This window comes from Oryzias latipes, chromosome 23 (genome assembly GCF_053564925.1).
Source record: "Oryzias latipes strain Hd-rR chromosome 23, Olatipes_Hd-rR_3.1".
NCBI lineage: Eukaryota > Metazoa > Chordata > Actinopteri > Beloniformes > Adrianichthyidae > Oryzias > Oryzias latipes.
In genome coordinates, this window is record NC_136259.1 from 20,189,785 (window position 1) to 20,213,130 (window position 23,346).

Below are 23,346 nucleotides of genomic sequence, written 5' to 3' on the forward strand. Positions count from 1 at the left end.
GAAAGGAGTTCGAAAGATGAGGAACGACAGCTTGAAAGGAGGGATCTCCTCTAGTTTTAAAATGGTTTTTGGAACGCTTAAGAGATTCAATTCAATTCAATTCAATTTTATTTGTATAGCCCAAAATCACAACAACAGTCGTCTCGATGGGCTTCGAAGTAAAACATGAACTCAAAAGGATCACGAATACAAAGAGTTAAATAGGAAAATACTAAAATGAACTAACAAACTGACTAAGCTATACTGGCATCCCTGCCCTTAGACCCCCCTTCGTGATAAGGAAAAACTCCCAAAAAAAACGGATTCCGGAAAAAAAGAAGAAACCTCAGGGGTGCCCATATGAAGGAGGGATCCTCCCCGAGGACGGACAGGCGATTTACCAGAACTCTTAGAGAAGAATTAACTTATCTAAATCTACAACTACATATATAAAGTCCAGCAGACGAGCTTCATCCAGCTGTGGTTGGGGGGACAGTCAAAGGCGCGAGTCCAGCCGGAGACAGGAACCAGAGCCAGGTGTAGGAGCAGGAGCAGAGACGAGGTACTCGGTCAGGTACAGAGCAGAGACGAGCCAGAGATGAGCCAGAGGCAGGATCCACAGCCAGGTGTAGGAGCGGGAGAAAAGGCGAGGTAGACGGTCAGGAGCTGGAGCACGGATGAGCCAACTGGAGTCTGGAAGCACTCCCACTCCCCAGGAGGGGAGAGGAAAAGAGGGACAATACATGAATCGCACTGCACCAAACAGAGGCAGAAGAGAGGAAGGGTAGAAGTAGAAGAGAAAAGAGGACAGAACCCCAGAGCACCATAGTTACCCCAGCTTCAACTTCTAGCAGCCTTTTAAAACAAATAGTTACTATTAAGTTTAATTTAAACAAATTAACATTAAGTTAAATAATCTCTGAATACTAACTAGTCTGACAATAAGCCTGTCCAAAGAGGAATGTTTTCAGTCTAACTTTAAATGTAGAAACTGAATCGGCCTCTCTTACATGAGCTGGGAGCTTATTCCATAAGGCAGGGGCTTGGTGGCTAAACGCTCTACCTCCAACCGTACTTTTACTAATTCTAGGAACCACAAGCAGTCCTGCGTTTTGCGAGCGAAGTGTTCTTATTGGATGGTAAGGGAGATATTTGTTGGCAGACCTCAAGGGCCGAACAGTACAGGGTTAAAAGGTCAGAGATGTACGTCGGGGTTTGACCATGCAAGGGTTCTAAAACCAGGAGTAAAATTTGAAAATTAATTTGAAATTGCATAAGCAACCAGTGTAACGCAGAGGAGTGATGTTTGTGTTTACTGATTCTGAATAAAAGAGTTTTGGACTAGCTGAAGACAATTGAATCGGTTAGTTCAAAAGGGGCCCAAGTCCACAATTTTTCAAAATAGAGATATTATATGTTCTATGGTCTTCAAGGGAAAAGCTATCTGGTTATGTGCAAAAAAGTCCCAATGCCGTTGTAATATATTGACTATGCTTGAAATTTAAAATGCATTAGGTGCATAATTCCTGGACTTGGGCCTCTCTTGCAAGGGTTTTGCTTTATCCCATAAATGGCAGCTGTAGTTATTCAATATGGCAGCGCCCCTGTTTAATTCAAGAAGGACCGAAGTCCAGAGACTTTAGTTTGCCAGTCCTCTGAAATCATAAAAGTGAGGTGCTTCAAATTATAGCCTTTGTAAGCTATGAACTAGTGCTAAATCTGGGTAAAGTATTAATCATTTGGTGTAGCCTCCCTTTAAGCCATGCAATTAAAATAATTTCCTGGAATGTGACTTGGGCCCCTTTTAAACTAACCGATTCAATAAGAAAGTTGTTAAAACAGGTAAAAAGAGAGCTAGTTTCTAGGATTTTTTTGTCTTCCTGTTTAAATGTTTATAAGCAGTGGCATCACAAAATGTACAGTCAGAGGCAGCGTGATTGTTCCTGGTAAGATCACCGGTGGTCTTCGGTTGTGTTTGTTAGTTGGAAGTGGTCAGGAGGCCTTCTACCTCCTCAACCGCTCATGTGAATGCCATCATTATGCACTGTAAAGCCTCTCAGAGTGGTACTTTATGTGAGTCTGTCAATGTCCAGTGGTGTTGCCCCTTTATGGCTGTTCCGCAGGCAGAAACTTCTATGTTGTTATTTACATTCCACGCATGTTGATGGAAAAAATAGACAGCTTCTTTACTGCTGGGATATTTTGAGACTTGCACAAGGTTGTCATGGCTGCATGAGTTGCTCTTATTTTATTTTATTGTATTGTATTGGGGGACTTGTTCCCAGCTGTTGGTAAACATATGTATATTTGGATCCTAATGGACACAAAAGCTCTGACGAATAAGCAAGTGCTTTTTTACAAACCCTCAAACTAAGCATGTCTTGATGAGATTTCGGATATCCGGCGGCCCTGCAGTTGTGTCAGCGTGGTGTTCTTAATGTAACCTGGAATCAGATGTCTTCAAGCACGGGGTGCAGGCGACCGCAGCGCAGCCACAGCAGCCACGGCTCCAGCCTGCAACTCGGAGTGGGCAGACACATCTGTCGGTCAGCGGCTTCCGGAGTTTGTTGGCTTTCGATTTCTTTTTCACATTTTTTTTAAAGCACATGCCCTACAGCTAATTGCAAGGGAGGGACAATCACGAAGAGATTTCCGGAAATGAAGCTTTCTGTCATAGTGCAACCTAAAAAAAACAGATTTTCTTTCATTCAACAAAGGCATTCCAGCTGGTAAAATAACATAAAATGTTCCTGAATACAAATCGTGCAGGATACGGTACTGTAACAAGCATATGTGTGGATGGTTGTCAGGATATAAATGACATCAAAGAGACATCAACATCATTAAAAATAGTATCTAAGTATCTGTAACACGGCATTGTTTCCTGCTCTCCAGTGAGGCTCTTGGAGGGTTGGAGAAGGTCTCTCCTTAGTGCAACCTTTTAACAGTCAGGTCACTGGCAAACGGATCCAACGACATGAAGACTGTGAGACTTATGTTTCAGCGTGCCTATGATACAGTCTTGTGACTGCTCCCTGATTTGTTGACAGATCAGCTACTTCAGACTTCATGTTCTTCATGAAGTACTTGCAAAAGTACCTCTGCAAAGCTCCCAACAACGTTGGAGCATGCTCTCTGTGCACTTAGCACCGAGGGATCACTTGAGCATCATGATAGTGATGCTAAAACGTCATCATCTAGGGAACTAAACCAGGTTTTCTTTACGTTCTTTTTAAAATGAAACATTTTTATTTTAATGTGTTTAGCTGAGCATCTAACAATATATCTAATGTGCATACTTTTACATATTTTTTACTCGTTTGCATGAAAGAAAACGAAGAACACAATGAGCTGTGCTTCATCAGGTTTGACTAAAAGTAGGTTTAAGTCATTGAGCTCCTGCAGTTCCACTGGGCTGCAATGCAGAAACTTTTCATCCCTGTAACAAAAAACTGTCTGTACAGATTTTTAACACCAGGGGGCGACATTCCCACATTAAAGGGGATTGATGTTTCCCCAATGAGGAGGAAAGCTACTGCTGAACTAACATCTTTTCCACAGAACAGGAACGCAGTCATTAATTAACCATATATTTCTGTTCATTGTGATGTTTTTTTGCAAACTTTGGGTTTTTTCCCCCTCCTTTTGTCCACTGACAAGTCGAATTTTTAAACCTACTGACATCAGTTCCCATGGTGCTTCAGTATGACAGTACCGTACATTGGAATAGAAAACTTGATTTTTTATATATACATATATATATATATATACATACCCTGCTCACTATCATATCATGTAGATCTGTTACTTTGAGTTAGTGTGTATTTATTGCTGAATCCTAAAGTATGAAGCCAATTGTCAAAGTCTTTTCTGTCCTGCTTGCATTGGGCTTCTTTCTTTTTCTTAATCCGTCCGTCCGTCCGTCCGTCCACAGAACTCGCTGAATTATCAGATCCAATTAGGTGGATCTTTCAGACAAATTGTGCATTTTGTGGTACAATCACTACATTTGGCATTCATGGATGTATAATTCTGTATTCAGAAAAGATCGTTAGCCACGAGAAAAATCCAAAATGGCTGCCATTTGTAAATATGGCACTACATTTGTAAAAATATACTCAATTGTTACATAAGTATTCAATATCTATTTGGCCCAGTCTCAACAATATGGGCTGTTATGCACAAAATGCAGTTTTTAAATTTTAGGGGAACCTACAGAGGACTATTAAATGTATAATATATATATATATATATTAAAAAAAACATATATGTTCTAGTGGTTTACATGTTTTTCTGAAAGCCGGGATCCTTAAAGTCCCTTTAAAAGTCTTTAAAGTGGTAAACTTTATCTTAACTTAAAAAGGTAAAAATTAAAAATAAATTCTAATCTTGTCAGTTCACTGAACCCAGATTTAAGTTTAAAACATGTTCAGTGGTTAATCTGTGTTTTATAAATCTGCTTCCTGAAGAGTCCACCCGGTTTTTTAATAAGTTTATATTTTTTTCATTGATTATTTTGTTGTTTTTTAAATTAATTGCTTTCCAGCCCGGCCCAGTCCTTTGATTGCCTCCTCCTGGGTTCAGATTTCCTCCAGCAGGGGCCATGACAAAAATAAAAGATCTGATCTTTGTTGTGCTGGCAGAATGACAGAAGCTCTGTTCAAGATGACTCACTCACTCAGCAGACTGCAATTCCTGATGGTCTCCTCTATCCATCAGCCAAATTGCCTTGATCCTTGTTTCATTGCCGCTTCCCGCCCACCGTTGCGCTTACTGATAGTTTAGCAAGGTGGACGTATCCTCATGACCGGCGGCATGGTTTTCATCCCATGGGGGTGAGAACGTGCAAAGCAGTGAGCAAATGTGCTGAAGGAATTCTTCGCATTCTTCTGCTCGGTCCTGGTGGCTTTGGTTTGGTGTTGGGTTCCTGACAGAGGGAAGAGGAGCCAGGGGACTCATCAGCCAACTCAGCAGCTGACACTTCCTCTAATCACTATCTCTTCCTGCAGCCATAAACCAGAACATCTGACTTTTCAGCATGTTACCCACATAAACACAGCTTTTCTCTCTACCTTTAGGCATGCCAACTTTTTCCTGGAAAGAGGAAAGTGTTACAAAGAAGAGGATCCAACATAGGAAAGCCACCACAGTGATCCCTTAAGACCAGATCACATCTCTAAAAATGTCTAAAATAATCAACAGCCTTCAAAAAAACGATAAAAAGAGATCTGTTCAATAAGCTTTTGATGTCAAATAACAGGGTTTATGTCACAGAAACTTCTCTGTGGACCTCTAATCTAAATTCTGAATGCCTCATGCTGCCTCAGTCCTGAATCTTGCTGGGCTTGCACTCTTCACACTAACATGCATCCAATGTAAAGGTTTGCAAAACTGTCTGATCCCAGCTTTCAGCTCTCTTGGGATGATGCCATGATTACAAAGCTTAAAGGAAGATCAATATCAACATCTTGCAGTTTTCTGTTCCTGAAAACAAAAAAAATGTGAATAGGTTGTTGTTGCGTTAAAGGATTTACACGACAAAGTCACCCTGATTCTGTATATTTCATGCTAAAGCTAAAAAATCTAGTTAAAAACTCAGAAAACATCTGCTGTCTTCTTGATATTTAAAAAAGGATAGTAGTAAAAGCTTCCCAACATTGAATCTTGAGAAAGTAAAAAGACCCTTGTCTCGAGAAAGACAAAATTCTGTCTTGCAAGAAAATAATCTTATAAAGAAAGTTTTTCAATAGACAATCTCAGTTTAAAAAAAGGTGTCTTTGTGGCTATTTCTCTTAAAATGAGAATTCTTGGTAAGACCATTCCTCTTACTCTATTGATGAAATGTTTTCACTTATTTCAAGAAAATCTGCCAATTGGGTAAGAATTTTTGACTTATTTCTAAGGGGTCTGTGTCATTTTATCATTCTTTTTACCATGGAGGGTGTGTGTGTGTGTGTGGGGGGGGGGGGGGGTGGCATTGTGAGGATTTTAAACAGAATATTTGTTTAATGTATTCTCCTTTTGTTTGTTTTTCTACAATTCCATTATGTTTTCATGTAAAGCACTTTGGGTAGCATGAGTTGTAAAAGGGCTATGGTTCAGCAAGCTCAGTGGCCTTGTGGGAGAGTGTCCGCCCTGTGACTGGAAGGTCATGCGTTCAAATCCTAGGCCGAGTCATGCCAAAGACTCTAAAAATGGGACTCCCCGCTTGACACTCAGCGTTAAGGGGTTGGATCGGGGGCTAAACCACCAAATGGTTCTGGATCGTGGCTGTTTCTGCAGCTCACCGCTCCCCCAGGGGATGGGTCAAATGCAGAGAACAAATTTCACACACCTAGGTGTGTGACAGTTAATGGTACTTTAACTTTATAGAAATAAATTTTGATTTGATTTAATTTGATTTGTAAAAAAATTCTCCCACAGCTACTTCAATAGTGACATCCTATCTTTTTTTACTTCAAGGTAATACAAAACGTTCCTTTTTGTCGTGTTCCACCTTTATTTGTGCTGTCGTTTGTGTTTTCCCATTAATATTTCTGACGTTCAGCATATACAATGAAGATCTATAGATGTCAAATCCCGAGGCCCTCTGTAAGATGTCTGTTTTCCATCAACCTTAGAACCGTTGAAACATTTTTAATTGATTTTCTTCTGGGAAGCAGAAGCATCAAAGCAGTTTTAAGACTTTTCTGAGCCATAAACTATTCAAACAACAGTGTAAATAAATCGAACAGGCATTTTCTGTTTCTTATCATTTCTGTCTTTTCCTTATTAAAATTAAAAAACATGTTTTTTTAATTTCACAGCAAAGAAGGAATTAAGAGGCTATAATATGTTTGAAGCAAAGTATTCTCAATCTAACCAGAATTAGTTTAAGCTTTAATTCCAGTAGTGATGTAAAATACAAACTTAACACTTGGTTGAGTGTGAATTCCCTTCTTCTTGGTTAATTTCTCAGGATTTCCTGTGGTGGCTTTCTTTTTATTGGCCTATTGGCCTAATCGGCATCATCCATATAGACCTTCAACAAGATGTTGGCAAACAGATTTTGTTGTTGTCTGGATCAATGTTAGATAATCAGACGGTGGTTCAAGACAAATCATGTGTTAGTTTTCTTCCACCATGTTCTCCATTTCTTATCCCAATTAAAGGAGGTTTTTCTGCTTGACGTTGGAAGGTTTACGAGAGACAGTGGACAATGTCAATTGTGTCTTGTCGAGGCTGGATCAGGCACACAAGCTTATTTTTGTCCTGTTGTGAAGCTGGGATGAACATTGCCTGTGATGTGGATGAAGTCCTCTGGTCCGACTCGCACAGAAACCAGATGGGGAAGTGCCACCACTGTGAACCTGGTCTTACGGTAAAAATAAAAAAAGAAATCCTGAATACTATTTTACTCTGACTTTTGTTTTGTTTTGTTTTGTTTTTTTTTTTTTTTGGGGGGGGGGGGGGGTGAGGTGTCACTATTCTTTCTAAATCATTTTGTGGCCAGTGTTTTGTTGTGTTTGCTAGGTGGTCATTACTTTTGACGACAGAGTCTTTATTTTGACCTCAGTATGAGCTTTTGACCTCGAGAGTATTTTGTATATTTAGCCTATATTATGAAAAATTTGGGTAAAATGGTTTAGTGCTTCAGAAAACGTGTTTCAGCAAATGGGAAAAACTGTAATTTAAAATATAGAATTTATGAAATAAATACTGCCCAGAAGTCTCTGAGGTGTTCCTTTAAAATACTCTATAAGCTTCACAACACAAGCATGTCTATTTATCTTATTGTATTTTAGTCTCTGGTATTGTTATTTTCTCCAAACATGGTCATCCTTAGTTCCAAATTGAGGGCTCCATAAATCAAACTGAAGGGTAAACTCCCTGAGATACAAAAAAAATGATTTACGCTTTAATATCCATTAAAGTGTAAATATATGAACCCTCTTGACAAGTAAATTAATTAGCTATTTTTGCCTGGTGTTCATGAGTTCAAACGAAACCAAAAAGACCAGCAGACTCAACACAAGAACACAAGAACACTAACACAACTCATTGATTTTTTTTTCTGTTCCGGTGAATATATTAGAGCTGAGACACACAAAACACCCAAAAACTAGTGTCAAGGACAAGAGAAAGAACCTCAATTTATCATCGTCGCGTCAGCTGCCTTTTCTAAACTTAAAGGATCCATTTAGTTCAAACAGATGCTGTAATAAAGTCCACAAATATCATTCAGGGTTCAGAGCAGTTGGACCTGGCGGTACAAAGTGCTTTTGCGCACATTACCCAAGTGCAAGTAACAGGATACAGGGGGACCCGCAGCTCTCTGAATGACTGTTTCATTAGCGTGGGGTTTAAAACATATTATTTGAACAACAGCTGAGGAGGGGGGATTTCTCCGGCATGACATCAGAAACACTGGCAGTAATGAAGAAAAACAAACAGTGCCCAAAGATTTCTTCAAAGTTTTCAAATAGAAATGTTGGGTCACACTTTCTTTCAGGTCACTGTCCTAAGATTTTGTGACGTGTAGTCGAAAAGCAAAGCTGATAAATTACATTTTTAAAGGGAAGAAACTTTTTATCATATAATTTTTCCAACTAATTTGATTAGGATAAAAAAAACGATCAGAATTGATCAATTTTATACCTTTTTTTTTGGGGCCCATTTTAAAGAATTTGTCATTCTTGAATTTTTTATGAGTAACGATAAAAAATAAAAAATGTAAAAATTACAAGTATTGGTAGTTTGGCAGTTAATCCATAGCTGAAGGAATCTGTGAAGCCCTCCTCCCTCCCAAAATCAAACTTTTTTTGCTGAGCAACTTTACGCATACTTCAGCAGGCAAAACATGCATTGGGTTTTCCCCGGCATTTTGGTGAAACTGTGACTGGGTGGTGCAGCACTACAGTGCCCCAGCACCATTTAGCAAACCCTGTTGAGTTACCTTAGAGAAATTAAGTCTGCTGTGCTGCTTATTTGAAGCTGCAAAGAAAAAGAGCAGAGCACCACAGGGGAGTTCTCTCCAAGTATAAATATCTTTATTAAGGTTCTCTAGTAAGCTTTGCAGAGAAAGATGTGGCTAATAATACATTTGGCAGATAAAGAGCAAGGAGAAAAGGAGAGGAGTGACTTTGCAGTCAGTTCCAAATCTGAGCCAATGACACAGCAATTTTTCTGCTCGAGTCAGTCAGGTTTACGCTTTAAACAAAAAAAGGCCCGTCATCAAACCATTTGGAAGACGTCCAGGGAGGCATTCAGCAAAAATCAGAGAGAAAAAGGAACACTGCTGCAGACTCACAACTGCACAACCCAACTAAGCTTGCATGTTAACATTGGTAACCATATGAAACCAGAGATTCACAGAATGTAGAAGGATGGAGGTAAATCCTTCAAAATAATGACTATAGACTGTAGTCTATGACTATAGACTATAAATAAATCTTGACTATAGTGTAAAAACTATGGTTTTGAACTCCAAAGAGTTTCTGTGAAGCCTATTCATTAAAATGCAGAAATAGTTGCAGAGTTGTTGCATTAAATTGCTTAGGTGTGCTTAAAGTCCAACTCCAATCATGTTTTGGTCTGCCACATCCACCCAATGCGAGTTTTGGGATTTTGCACTCAATGTGTCACTACGCACATTTTTACGACCATTTTTGGGCTCTACGTATTAAACGTTTGGCCATCGAACGTATTGAACGTTAAAAGTTAAAACAGGTTGAACTTTGACCAATCAGGGACTCAGATTTGGTAGTGACGTATGGATGCCACCCCTTTAAATTCACCGACGTGCCAACCATTGGAAAATTATGAAGGAGAAATTAATAATTGTGGTTTATGTCTAGTCGGAGTTACACTACACCAATTCTTTCTTGGAATGGAGCTGTGAAAGAAAAAGCCTGCACGGATAATGGAAGATTCCCGAGATTTGCACCACATCGACATCTTGCACCAGCCTCTTCTAACCGAAGGTGGCGGCAAAAGTCCAGTGCGAACACCAAATGCAAAACACACTAAAAACACGTTCTTGAACAAGCATTGCATGTGTTTATGAGTTTAGTTGCTACTTCCTGGTTTAAATTAAATCTTTAGAATTACTTTTGATGTATTCGGGTCCTTCCTGCTCCTGGGTTTTTCTCCATCACCTAACCGTAACCAGTCAAACATGGCATGCCAGTTCTTGGAGCAGACACCTTCTGACCATTAGTAGAACTCATGAACTGAAGGTGCTGCCTATCAGACAATTGCAACAACTATGTTCCAGAGACATACAACAAGAGTAAAAGTCATCAGACGCTGTTTGGGATTGGTCAAGAAGCTTTTTATAGAAACAACCAACATTGATCTCAGCTGCTCATCTCACAAATGGAAATTCCTTATCAATGGAGCATCAAGAAGAATTGATACAGAATCCTTTTCCAACACTCAAATGTGCTCTTTTTTGTGCTAAGTTAAATGTATGTTGTTTTCATTTTCTAAGAAACAATAAAATAAAAAGTAAATTTGTTTTAAACTTTTATTTTTGAAAGTTTTTCTTTGCTGAAGAGCATCCTCAGCACCACATCATATGAGAACTAGCTGAGTTAATGTAAGAAGCTGAGCACAGTCTCATTAACGGAGCCCATTCTCCATTGATTCATGTTGCACTCTGTCAATAACCCAGTAGTTTTGTCTATTCAGGTATCTGTTGCCTTGGTTTGCAGAGCCATGTGCTTATGCAGCAAATCAAGAGCCTGTCTCATTAATTTGCTATTCAGTGTGGACATAGGAATACACAAGACTTTCCTTTTCTTCAAATCCTCTGATTTTCTCCTCACTTCTTTGATTTACACAGTGAGATGTAAAGTTTCCTTAATTATAAAGCTATGCTTCGTATCTCATCAGTAGGGGATTGCAGCTGCTAATGCATCACTGCTGATGTTGTTTTTCTGCCGCAAGCTTTAGGTGGATTCACTTTACATCAGTCAGTTTTCTTCCTGGTTGCCAAGATGGGTCTGAGGTTTCCTGGCAGCACGAAGATCCTCGGGGGCTTCAGAGCTTGCTTGGAATTCCCCAGAGTGTTCCTTTACAAACATGTCCCTGCAGAACAGGATGCAACCATGGATGTAAAGAGGTAGGGATCCCTGTATTGCTTTTAACTTAAAATGATTTCATCAAAATTATGCAAAATAATAAGGTGCAAGTGAAATGCTCACTCAATACACCTCTCCAAAATATTGTAGGAGATGTTTGTAAAGACAATTTAGATTTTTTTTTATTCCCCGAAGTAGATAATATATATTCCCCTTACATACAATCATGACTGGTCAAAGTTCCCACACTGCAGTGCAAAGGTTATACTTTTATGTTGCGGGTGTATTAGTTACAGTAAAAAGCCCAACTATTTGCTTGTGTAAACTTTCTGGACAAACAACTAAGGAAGTGTCAGACAGGATTGGCATTTGCTCTGCTGGGACTGTTTTTACACCTTCTATCTAAATAAGGCTGCAGGCTGCCAGGACATATGACCACTTTCCCGATTTGGGCTCTGGACACAGTATCCATCCATCCATCCCATGATTGCTCAACGCCAATGAAAGTCAAACGCGTACACACTCATGCGCACCCCTCCTTTCGCACAGGTCTCCAATGTGAGAAAGTCCGGGGTCAAGCCAGCCCAGGTGTTTGGAGGAAGAGGGAAAACATAGGTTAGAGCCTTTTCATAATAAAATGGCGAGGTGAATGAGAAGGGACTGTGAAAGTCAAGATGCCTCTGCAGGTCGCTGAAAAACCAAGGATTGGTTATTGGTTATGTTATTCAGAAGCTACGTTTTTATTCGAGCACAAATTCTGGTAAAGAGCACTTTTAGAAGAAATTATTGAGTTATTTTACATAATTAAATGTGTTCTTACAGTAACAATGTCAACTGTTTTCTCTAAACTCTGAAACATTTTTTACACTTATGTCCTTTTTTTAAATAACACTTTCAAAGTAAATGTTTCTCTAAGTTTCCCTCTTTCCTCCACTATTCCTTCTTTTCTGTCTATTTTCCACTTAAATTAATTTCTTTTCTTATTTGAAGTAACGTAACATGCAATTTTAAGCAGTATGAGATCCCAGTAAATGTGTTCTTGGATGTAGAATGGCCAGTGGCCTAACTGACACTTTTTGGAATATTTCACCCGTATTTTGGAACTGAAACATCAGAATTCGCTCATAGAGAAAGGCAACTGATGTCGTAAAGAAAATGTATGTCAAAATTGTTTTTCTGATTATTTCTTTACTCAAATCGTTGCGCATCAGCTCTGCTGGGTTAGATCCGGTAGCAGTGAGACAGACACAAGAGGCTGATATGGAGGTAGCGGAGATGAAGATGTTGAGGTTCTCCTTAGGAGTGACCAGGTTAGACAGGATAAGGAACGAGTACATCAGAGGGACGGCTCATGTTGCCTGTGTCAGCGACAAAGTCAGAGAAGCCAGACTGAGATGGTTTGGACATGTTCAGAGGAGGGATAGTGGATATATTGGTAGAAGGATGTTGGAGATGGAGCTGCCTGGAAGGAGGGCAAGAGTTTTTGTTTTTCTCGTCTGAGTTGGAGTCTGGCACAAAACTGTACGGCTGGTTAGCTCCAATTTTGTTCTCTATTTTGTTGCACCGCTATTGTTAGTTTGGGGAGATGTGAGTGGCTGTGAGCTAGCAGGGTAGCATGTAAACAGATAGATGATGGGAAGTAGGGGCAGGGTCACTCTGTGCCAATAGTCCCTCCGACACAAGGTGAATTTCTCTGTGTCCTAGATTACTACACTTTTTGGATTAAAAAAATGCATAATCACAATTAAACAACCACTGTGAGCGCTTCAACAATAGATCAAAAGATGACTGGAGTGAGTCTTTAAGGAGAACTAAGAGTTCATCGGATTCAGGGATTCATCTCTTGTTGTTTAATTTTGAAAGGCTCAACAGGAAACTCCTCCTCTTAATTTTCTAGTGCGGTTCTGACGCTGGTGTGAAGGTGCAGCCCTCCCCCCCTCCTCCCCCCGTGACTCCTGTCAGGACTGGTGCTGCTGCTGCTGCGCTCCTGGAGGAATCCTCTCCTCCTCCCATCGTCTCTCTTTTGGTGTGGAGGGGGTGTGTATGCAGCGGTGAAGTCACAGTGATGTCATTTTAGGATGTGAAAGTCGAGGGCAAGGTGAGCTGATTTTGCAGTGAGTGCTGTCCCTCCCCGCCCCCCCTTCACTGCCAGCGTTGCCTGCGCAGAGGCGCGGAGCGGCGAAAGATGGTCATCGCCACCAGCTCCAATCCAAGCTCCGACGCGCTCTGCTCCTTCGCTGCTCAGATCTCCGGCTATGGAGCCCTGATCTGCACTGATCCCCAAACCAGCTTTTGCCACCACCATGCCAAAGGACGGAAAATAGGAAGAGTTGCGTTTTCAGGGCAGGTAACTTTGACCACGTGCCCCAAAGTTCAAGTGAATGGCCGTTGCGCCAAGGTGCCACAGCAGTATCATGCGCGGCGGGGTCAGGACGCACCGGACGCTGTCAGCACTGGTTGTACTGTGGACATTTCTGTGGGGAATCGTTTCTCCTTATCCGGTTCCGAGCAGGACTAACGCAACTTTGTTGGAAAAGAAGTGGGAGACCCTCTTATCCCGCTCCTACCTGGGCATAAACGGGGGCAAATCGGAATTAAGCTGGGAGAGTGACTATTTGCAAGGCATCAAAAGAGTGCGGAGATTATACTGCAACGTGGGCATCGGGTTTCACCTGCAGGTGCTTCCGGATGGCAGGATAAGCGGTGTGCACAGTGAAAACCCATACAGTGAGTTTGCATCCATGAGAGAGTGGGGCTCTGTGTGCGCATGCCTGCATGTGTGAAAGTTCGAGCCATAAGCGATGTCGGCATGTTTGAAAGTTTCCAAAAGCAAAATCTGCTCTCAGCCTTGCATCCGTGCAGCGCGAAGAATTCTCCCAAGCCAAAAACACGACACGAATGCCTGACGCGGACTTATTTTTACCCCCTGCAGCAGAGCGCACACTCTGCGCACCCTCCCAACTTCACTCCCAAACGTCTGTCACATACAAACCAGTGATTTCTGATTGAGCATCATCCAAGTCGCAATGCACCTGCAAGGTTACATCCATTACTGCTGCAGAGGCCAGGTTTTCTACTCGTGTGTCCTTGCCTCCCTAACGCCGTTTCCCCTCCAGGTCTGATTGAGGTCTCCACGGTGGACCGAGGAGTGATCAGCCTGTTCGGAGTGAGGAGTCAGCTGTTTGTCGCAATGAACAGCAGGGGAAGGTTATACGGAACGGTACGTGGGTGCGCAACCCCGTGTGTCACACATCCTGCTCGAGTTCACAGAGCTGCTGCATGATCCACCGGTTTATGAGCGCTGTTGTGTTATTAATACACAGTGATGATATGTTTGGCGGCAGCACTTTGGAGAAACAGTCTTCTGCTGTGTCATAATCCAAGCAAATACCCACATTTGCACAACAGCTTTTCACTTACATGATCAATAATGTCATTGCATGGACTCCCATCATTCATTTTGCTCATGTTCACGTGCTTTTTGGTGCTAAATTCATAAACCAATGAGAGGACAGCCTAAAGTAGGTCAGCTCTGACTTATAGTGTTTGATGCCAAATAAAAGGCAGACTCTTTGTGAAACCTATTTTCTCATCATAATTTTTCTTTAAACCCTTCACCTTATTTGATTAGAATCATGCTTGATCATTACAATTATTTGTTTACTGCAAATAATTCTGAATTTGGCCAAACAACGTTTTAAAAATAGAAGTTTTCAGTCGAATGCATTCTTTTGAACCTCTGCCTTTAATTATTGGCACATTATGGTGATGGATTATGGCCATTGAAAGGTTATCGCAAATGTTTGGTCAACAAGTGAGGTCAGCTGACACCCTGAATAACCACATTTTTAAACAATAATTGATTATTTTCCTCTGGTGAAGGCATGTTTCTAAACAGCAACACGAGGATCGATTGGGCTGAAGTAGTGAAAGCATGAATCATCACTTTTTTGGTCACGGCCTGGTCACCAGAGCACAGACATGTGTCCCAGAGGGAGGTTTTGAGATGTGCAGGAGACAATTGCTGAATCGTCTTTGATTTTTGTGAAAAGTGAGGATAATTTTGGATGAAAATGTATGGATTTAATATAGTGTTATTACCACAGGAAATTTGCAACGCAAACAGACATAAAGGCAGTGAAACACATTAATAATGCCCCTTTATGATGTGTCATTAATTTTTCAAGGACTCTTGTGCTTTTATTTCGATAAAATTGTCTATTAACATAAAAACCCATTCCAATAATCTTTAATTTATTTTCAAATTGTTCCCAGTGGTTTTTAATTGTGCCTTTTTTAGCCAAAATCCAATAACCGGTTTGGTTTTCTTGGACATAGATTCTGCAGAGCGGCACGAGTTAATTAAATATTCACCTCTGAGTTGTAGGCGCAGAGCGGCCGCGCCACCACTTCCCCACATTCATCTGTTTACTGCTTTCCTGCTAGCTTACAGCCCCTCATACCCCCATCCTAACAGTAGCTGTGCCACAAAACTGGTGAGCAATATTGGAGCTATCCAGCTGTCCAGTTCTTAACCAGATTCGAACTCAGATGGGGAAAACAAAGACGTACATGGATAGATTTGTCTAGAAGTGGAAGCATCAGAATGGTGCAGAGCAGGGAGCTTTTGGCCCGCCCAGCATATTTTTACAAATATGATCTTTTTCAAACAGCATTTTTTCATCTGCTCCTGATTCACAACGATTTGAATAAACACATACTAAGAAATGAAACTTTGAGCTTAACTTTCTTTATATACGTCCTCCACGTTATAAACACTGTTTTTTATCTGAGTGAGTCTTTAATATAAATACTTGTATTTCTCTCATAAAGAATAATAGAGGTTAGTATCTCTTCACAATCAATTATCTCATTTGCTTAAACATGCCTCCTACTCCCCAGTTCCTCGAGAGCAAACCATTTAATCAGACTGTTTTCCAAAGCAAAGGTCGCAGGGGTATTTATTGAAGTCTTCCTCCTGCCTTGATAAGTACTGGCCTCATCTTTCCCCCTTTTTGCCCCCCTAACTTCTCTAGAAAGTCTTCAGGGACGAGTGCAAGTTCAAGGAGATGTTGCTGCCCAACAACTACAACGCCTACGAGTCTTTTGTTTACAAGGGCTTCTACATCGCCCTCAGCAAGCATGGCCGCGCAAAGAGAGGCAACAAGGTGACCACCACCATGACTGTCACTCATTTCCTCCCGCGGTTATGAGACTGACTGACAATAATCCATCGATTTGCACATATGGATGCTCTTCCAGCTACTTTAGCAATTTATAGTAATACTATACACACATATGGACTGCAAAAGGAAATATTTATTCTGGTATAGCTCACTATATATGTATATTTGGATAGCTGTCTTTGTTTATGTATGCCACACTGTGCTGCTGATTGTTTTTCTGGACAGGGAGAGTTGAAGCCTCTGCCTGCCTCACTTTGACTTGGTGCTTGCTGTAACTAAAATACACGTCAACTTCGGTCGCTGAAACGGATGATGAGCTATATTCAGAACTTTTAAGGGTGAAACAAATACTTTTTATTACCTCAAAGAAACACTAGATTAAGGGATGCATGGAGTTCTGCTCAAATATCTGCTAATGTTTAATGTTTTTTGAAGACTACACGCTTTTGTGCTTGATTGTCAGTGTCCTGCAGTGGGGGAAACTTAAATGCACTACCTTTGCTGCACGATTTAAAGGTGCCTTGATGTTCCCACTGGTGAACCCCTTAAGCTTGCATGTAAGAGACACCCAGAGAAGTCAGAAATAGGGCTGACACTCCAGAGGGGGGCCTCAAAGGAGGGAGGGGGGTCTATCTCTGGTTTATTTTCTTTACTGTAATTAGATCGATTAAAGAATGAAAAAACCTGTGGTTGAGACCAGAGAACGGTCAGCCATAGAAACTGGCAGGAGGCCATGAGTCTGACAGCGTGACATATCCAGCGAACAAACAGGGTTTAATACTTATCTATCCCCAGCATGGAGAAAGGTTTTGATGGCTTTGCTTCTGCACAAGCACCAGCTGAGCGGATAATCGTTCCTGCACAATGACAGAGCCACAAAAGGTTTGTGGGTTGCTATTTATTTATTCTTTTTGAAGATGCAAAGCACCCCGCCGTCTGCTACAAAGATCAAAACGGTTAAACGCAGTAGCACATTTAAAAGATCAGAAGATTTTTGGGTTCTGCATAGTGGATCGGTAAGGATTGTACATAAAGGCTTGCCACAGTTTGTCATTGGGTCGCTGCATGAGCTGGAGGATTGAGGGAGCCCTGGGCCTGTCTGTCTGCTCTGCAGCAGCACTGCAGTGGCAGTGAAGTAGTGGAAGCTGAAGGCAAACAAGTTTAAAAGCAACTACAGATGAGCCACTGGTTTACCTCCAAAGACTAAAGGACGGGGCATTTAGTAGACTACATGGACAGCATTAAACTTTCGTGCTTTGCATATACATTTCTGTTCACTCAACCTTGAATTTATTTGTTGAAGCTGGTCAGCCGTCCACAAAGCTGAGCTGTCAGTGTGTACAAATATCTTTTTGCATATTGTTAAAATGTTTTCCTTGCCTCATTCTTTAAATTCCCAAGAGTCCGCTAGAGTGCATCAACCCATAGTTTCTGCAGCTGCTAACTTAAAAAAGACGCACGGCTCAGTATATCATCAGCCTCTGTCCGTTCCTGTGCAAGAAGCTCGACTATTTAAATCCAGGGAAGACGTATGTCTTTGTTGTTTTTTTCGAACCCTCTGCAGGAATGCGGGTCTGCCAGGGTGACAAGCATCTTTTTACATACCTGAACTCCACCGTCTGTTTTCTACCTCTGGTAGCCTGTAATCCCCCCACCACAACCTTCAATGCCACAACTCACCCAATCCAGACAGGGACCTTGGGATTCTAGATTCCTCCTCTCATTTCAAACATTTTTAGTTGAAGGTTATTGACTAGCTCCTCCGAAACCTGTTATGAGGAACAGAAATTTCAAAATCACAACAGCATCTTCCTCATACATGGATCTCTCTCTCTCTCTCTCTCTCTCTCTCTCTCTCTCTCTCTCTCTCTCTCTCTCTCTCTCTCTCTCTCTCTCTCTCTCTCTCTCTCTCTCTCTCTCTCTCTCTCTCTCTCTCTCTCTCTCTCTCTCTCTCTCTCTCTCTCTCTCTCTCTCTCTCTCTCTATAAATATATACTAGTACATATACTAAGGCTAAATGTGGAGAAAAAGGAAATTTAAAGTGTATGTTGAAGGTTTTCTGAACACAATGTGCATCTTTGGCGAGCTCAGCTGAGAAAAAAAGATGAAGCATCTTCAGCTTTTGATGGTTGACTCAAAAATACGGATGCCTAAAAGAGAAAAAGGTTGTGTCTAAACCCAAACCCCTTTCAGCTTTGACCAAAAACAAAATGCATCTGCTGAGTCATTAGTTTTTCCCCACATCATTTTAATCATTAAAAATGTCAAGGTGAGGAAATATTTCTTTCAATGTCAACCTATTTTCATGTCCAAATGGTATGAGGTATGAAAATAAGATAATGTTAGGCGTTGGGAACTCTGTTCGTCTCCTCTGTTCTCATATACCTCACCCTCTGCCTTAGTTTGGTTTGCTGATGACTGTAAATGAAGAAGAAGAAACTCGCTTAAGTTATTTGTTTCTGAAAAAAAGACAATGCTGAGTAAAATTTTCCTTTTATTTTTGTACGTATGTGCTGTGCACAGCAGTCTACTGTATTCCTAATTATAATAAAAGTTTTGTTGTTTTTTTTTTTATCCCGCTGCTGTTGTGTTTTTTTTTTAAATCAAACACTATCATAGCAGTTACTTCAAAAGACAAGATCATATTTTTAGGCATCATTATTTTTAATATAGTGTTATTACCACAGGAAATTTGCAACGCAAACAGACATAAAGGCAGTGAAACACATTAATAATGCCCCTTTATGATGTGTCATTAATTTCTCAAGGACTCTTGTGCTTTTATTTCGATAAAATTGTCTATTAACATAAAAACCCATTCCAATAATCTTTGATTTATCTTCAAATTGTTCCCAGTGGTTTTTAATTGTGCCTTTTTTAGCCAAAATCCCAAAAACCGGTTTGGTTTTCTTGGACATAGATTCTGCAGAGCGGCACGAATTAATTAAATATTCACCTCTGAGTTGTAGGCGCAGAGCGGCCGCGCCACCACTTCCCCACATTCATCTGTTTACTGCTTTCCTGCTAGCTTACAGCCCCTCATACCCCCATCCTAACAGTAGCTGTGCCACAAAACTGGTGAGCAATATTGGAGCTATCCAGCTGTCCAGTTCTTAACCAGATTCGAACTCAGATGGGGAAAACAAAGACGTACATGGATAGATTTGTCTAGAAGTGGAAGCATCAGAATGGTGCAGAGCAGGGAGCCTTTGGCCCGCCCAGCATATTTTTACAAATATGATCTTTTTCAAACAGCATTTTTTCATCTGCTCCTGATTCACAACGATTTGAATAAACACATACTAAGAAATGAAACTTTGAGCTTAACTTTCTTTATATACGTCCTCCACGTTATAAACACTGTTTTTATCTGAGTGGGTCTTTAATATAAATACTTGTATTTCCCTCATAAAGAATAATAGAGGTTAGTATCTCTTCACAATCAATTATCTCATTTGCTTAAACATGCCTCCTACTCCTCAGTTCCTCAGAGCACACCATTTAATCAGACTGTTTCTGTTGTGTTGTTTTTTTTTAAAATCAAACACTATCATAGCAGTTACTTCAAAAGACAAGATCATATTTTTAGGCATCATTATTTTTTAGCTCATTACACAATTTAAAGAGTAAACACTTTCCACTATAGCCGTGTATTTGTCACCTTTTAAAAATAATTTATCGATACATGCACAAACGAACACACAAAACTGTAATCTGCATGTAATATGTTAGAAGTTCCAAGAAACTGATAAAAAAAATGACTTTTCTTTAGCCTGTAATAGGAAAACTCAGGCATGATTTTTAGTATTTTTTAGCTTTGTGTCAATTTCTGGATTTCAAAAAAAGACAGTTTTAAAAAATGAACTTCAGATGGATGGATGGATGCTTGACTAATAATATATTTGAATACATAAAAAGCGCATTATTCAGTAACTAAAAACAGGAAATTAAAATTAGGTTTTTGCTCGATAAAAGTGCATTTGTTGTTCAAAAAAAAGCAGGATACTTAATTAATGAGGTTCGTTACTGTTTTTCACTTTGTGTTAAATTGCGGATTTCAAAAACGACAATTTAAAAAAAACTTGCAAAAAGATTTTCTTGCGATTTCCCCCTCTTGTTTTAAACACTTGCATACAGCACACAGCATTTTTTAAAATCCAGAATACTAAAGGAGGCAAACATCATATTTGGAGGCTAAAGGTAACGTTGCACTAAGTTGAAGAATGCTGTGTGAGGAAGTGTCTCCATCTGCTGGTGAAACGGTGGATCTCTTCGGTTTGCAGGTGCATAAATTTATCAAACTGAACCAAATTTATGAATGGAAAAGTTATTAAAAACCGAGATTTAACTACTAAATCCAAATATAAACATATGCAAATTAGTCAACCCTGCAGTTTGAATTATATTTAAATTATATTGACCCGATTGACATAAAAACACAGTTTGAGTTTAGTATAAGCTATTAAATATTCATATTTCTGTCATCTTTTTACTTTAGCCAAATATGTTTTTCCTTCCCAAACTAAAACCAGAACCAGAAAATGAACAGTTTAAGGTGGCTGACTCAAGAAGTGAGCCCAAAAATAGGAGTCGTGTTGTCTGACCAACAACATTGGGACACAAACAGAGGTGGAAGTGGCCCTTCCGCTGCAGCAACCCGCACATCGGCTTTGGGGGCGAGTTGCTTTTTTTTTTTTAACCCAAAGGATGTGAGCAGGAGTGGCACTCAGGGCCTTTAAATACGAACTGTCACCAAACTTCGGCACAACGGGCACCCAACAGCTCGCATGGGACAGGTGATGAGGGACACTACCATGCTGGCGCTCGTACTCGCCGTTCTACAGGGGTTTTCTGTCCGGCAAGTAACCCCAGATCCATCCCCGCTCGTTAGCTCCAACTGGGGAAACCCGAGGAGATTCATTCACCTGCAGACATCCACGGATGTCTGCAACTTCTACTTGGAGATCAGATCAGATGGAACCGTGCGCAAAGCTGCGAGCAGAACATCATACAGTGAGATGGGCTTTTATTCTAGTATCTTCTTAAATGCTGTGCACTGGTCTTCATTTGGATTTATCTGGAATAACTTGGCGCTAAATCTTTTTTATTCAATCTTTCCAGGTGTGATTTTACTTAAGTCTGAAACGAGGGATCGAGTCGCCATCCTTGGAGTCAAGAGTAACCGTTACCTGTGTATGGATCTGGAGGGTAATCCATTCAGCTCGGTGAGCATACAGTTCATCCTTTTCATTTTATTAGTCAATGCCGACTAAATCTTGATCTTTGATCGTCTTTTCTTTTATTATTATTTAACTCCATGAAGTTTTACGCACCCCCTCACACAATTCTTCTCAACAGGGCCTGTAGACTTAAAAGATTGATCCAAAATAGGTATTATTGATCATCCGAGCAGCTTCTTCAGAACATGTCTGAACTGTTAAACCGTGCGTGAAAACGCACTATTTTTACGCACAAACGCAGCATCGGGTCCTTTAAAAAATCCGGTTTAATTGTCTGACTACCTGCTTTCTGCCTTAAAGTAGTTAATATAACGATTTGGTCGGATCTCTGCCACATTTGCAGAGTTTATGAACTTAAAAATCACAAAAAGTCTGTTTGTTTAAAATACCCGACGCAAAAAAAAACATGAAAAATGTTTTGAATGCACCAAATAAGACGAATACAAACAATTTAAATAACTTTACATTTTTGTTTAAAGTTTTTTTTTTTTAACCAAAAACAGTTTTTCCATGCGTAAAATTCTTTTCATGAATGGAAAATGTACTATAGATAAACATGAATTTATTTTTTAATTCGAATGCACTGAATCCAATGAAATTCCTCTCCGTTCCCCCCTTTTTTAGCCTATTTGCCTCAGAGAGGAGTGCCTCTTCAATCACAAACTCCTGGAAAACAACCGAGACGTGTACTACTCCACTCGGACCAGCATCTTGTTCAACCTGGAGGGGTCCAAACAGGTGTACATCGCAGGTCAGAACGTGCCGCAGACCTCCCTGTTCCTACCCAAGAAGAACACGGTGCCGCTGGAGCGCCTCATCCCGCACAGGGAGAAGAGGAAACGGATCGTGGATCCCTCGGACCCGCACGGAGTCTACCACAGACCGGCGGAGGAGGGCTCCGACTCTCGGGCTGTGGCGGAGCAGGACGACGCCGACGTGGAGGTGGAGACAGAGATGGAGATGGAGGTCGGTGATGACGGACGCAACTTATCCCGGGAGAGACCGCTGGTTCCGTTCAATGACGACCCCTGGAACGTGAATTCGTTCAGACAGTCCAGCCCCCGAGGCACCGGAACAATGGGCTAAGCCGGTGAAACATTCAAATATAAAGCAAGCTTTATTTTGAAAAACTGGCATGAGAGTAACACTTCTGTTGCTTTGCTTTCACACTGACTTTGCATAGTTTAGTTAGTGCTAAATCTTTCTGCAGTGTGTTTTTACACTGAATGAACATTTTTAGACTTGACTTGATACCTTTTGCACAATTCTTGAAAACTCTTATTTCCAAAAACTTAATTCCTTTTTACAGAGCCCTGGACAGGACTTTACAAAAAAAAAAGACAAAGAAAAAATTTGCATTTCTTCTGGCCCCCATTAGTATTTTGTAAGCATATGTTAGTTTTTTTTTGGCCACAAATTAGTATTTAGGGGTTTCAAATGAGAAATAAAGATACTAAAATACTATTTTGTGTGCCCAAATTACTTATTTGTGCACAGAAATTAGCATTTTGTGCAAGGAAATTAGTATCTGTGGGTGCAAATTAGTGGTAGGAATGGAAGATACTTAAAATGCTTATTTGTGCCCATAAATGTACACACAAAATGCCAATATGAGTCCTCAAAATGCTAATAAAATGATACTTTTGTCATGTCCAGGGCTCCTTACCTTCCCATCTTCTTCTAGTTTCCACAACTTCCTAAGAATTTCTGCTCTTTAAATGTCAAGATGGTTAAGATACATTTATTTTCCCCCCACAAATTTAGCTGATATCCTCTGCAACTCAACCCATATTTTTATGAATTTGTGTTATATCCTGTTTATTTACATTGTTCAAATGTTTTATACAATCTTAGGAACCCATATTCATGTCGTCTAATG

General features: G+C 40.4%; 2 protein-coding genes across 3 annotated transcripts; both read left to right on the top strand.

Moving 5' to 3' along the window:
• Positions 1–13,002: 13,002 nt before the first annotated feature.
• On the top strand, positions 13,003–18,801 carry LOC101161850 (fibroblast growth factor 4). 2 transcript variants are annotated; one of them, XM_023952193.2, is made up of 3 exons: positions 13,003–13,769; positions 14,159–14,262; positions 16,079–18,801. In XM_023952193.2, the coding sequence occupies exons 1-3, from the start codon at positions 13,424–13,426 to the stop codon at positions 16,253–16,255; spliced, it is 627 nt and encodes a 208-aa protein (XP_023807961.1). In that variant the 5' UTR covers positions 13,003–13,423; the 3' UTR covers positions 16,256–18,801. The 2 variants fall into 2 exon arrangements, with proteins under 2 accessions (XP_023807961.1, XP_078798252.1); XM_078942126.1 differs by lacking the exon at positions 13,003–13,769 and adding an exon at positions 13,983–14,081 and having other exon boundaries at positions 16,079–16,477.
• A 2,062-nt stretch (positions 18,802–20,863) lies between these two features.
• fgf23 (fibroblast growth factor 23) lies at positions 20,864–22,698 on the top strand. The gene is made up of 3 exons (XM_020714269.2): positions 20,864–21,240; positions 21,349–21,452; positions 22,092–22,698. Exons 1-3 carry the CDS (start codon positions 21,015–21,017, stop codon positions 22,551–22,553), a joined length of 792 nt encoding a protein of 263 aa, XP_020569928.1. The 5' UTR covers positions 20,864–21,014; the 3' UTR covers positions 22,554–22,698.
• Positions 22,699–23,346: the final 648 nt, after the last annotated feature.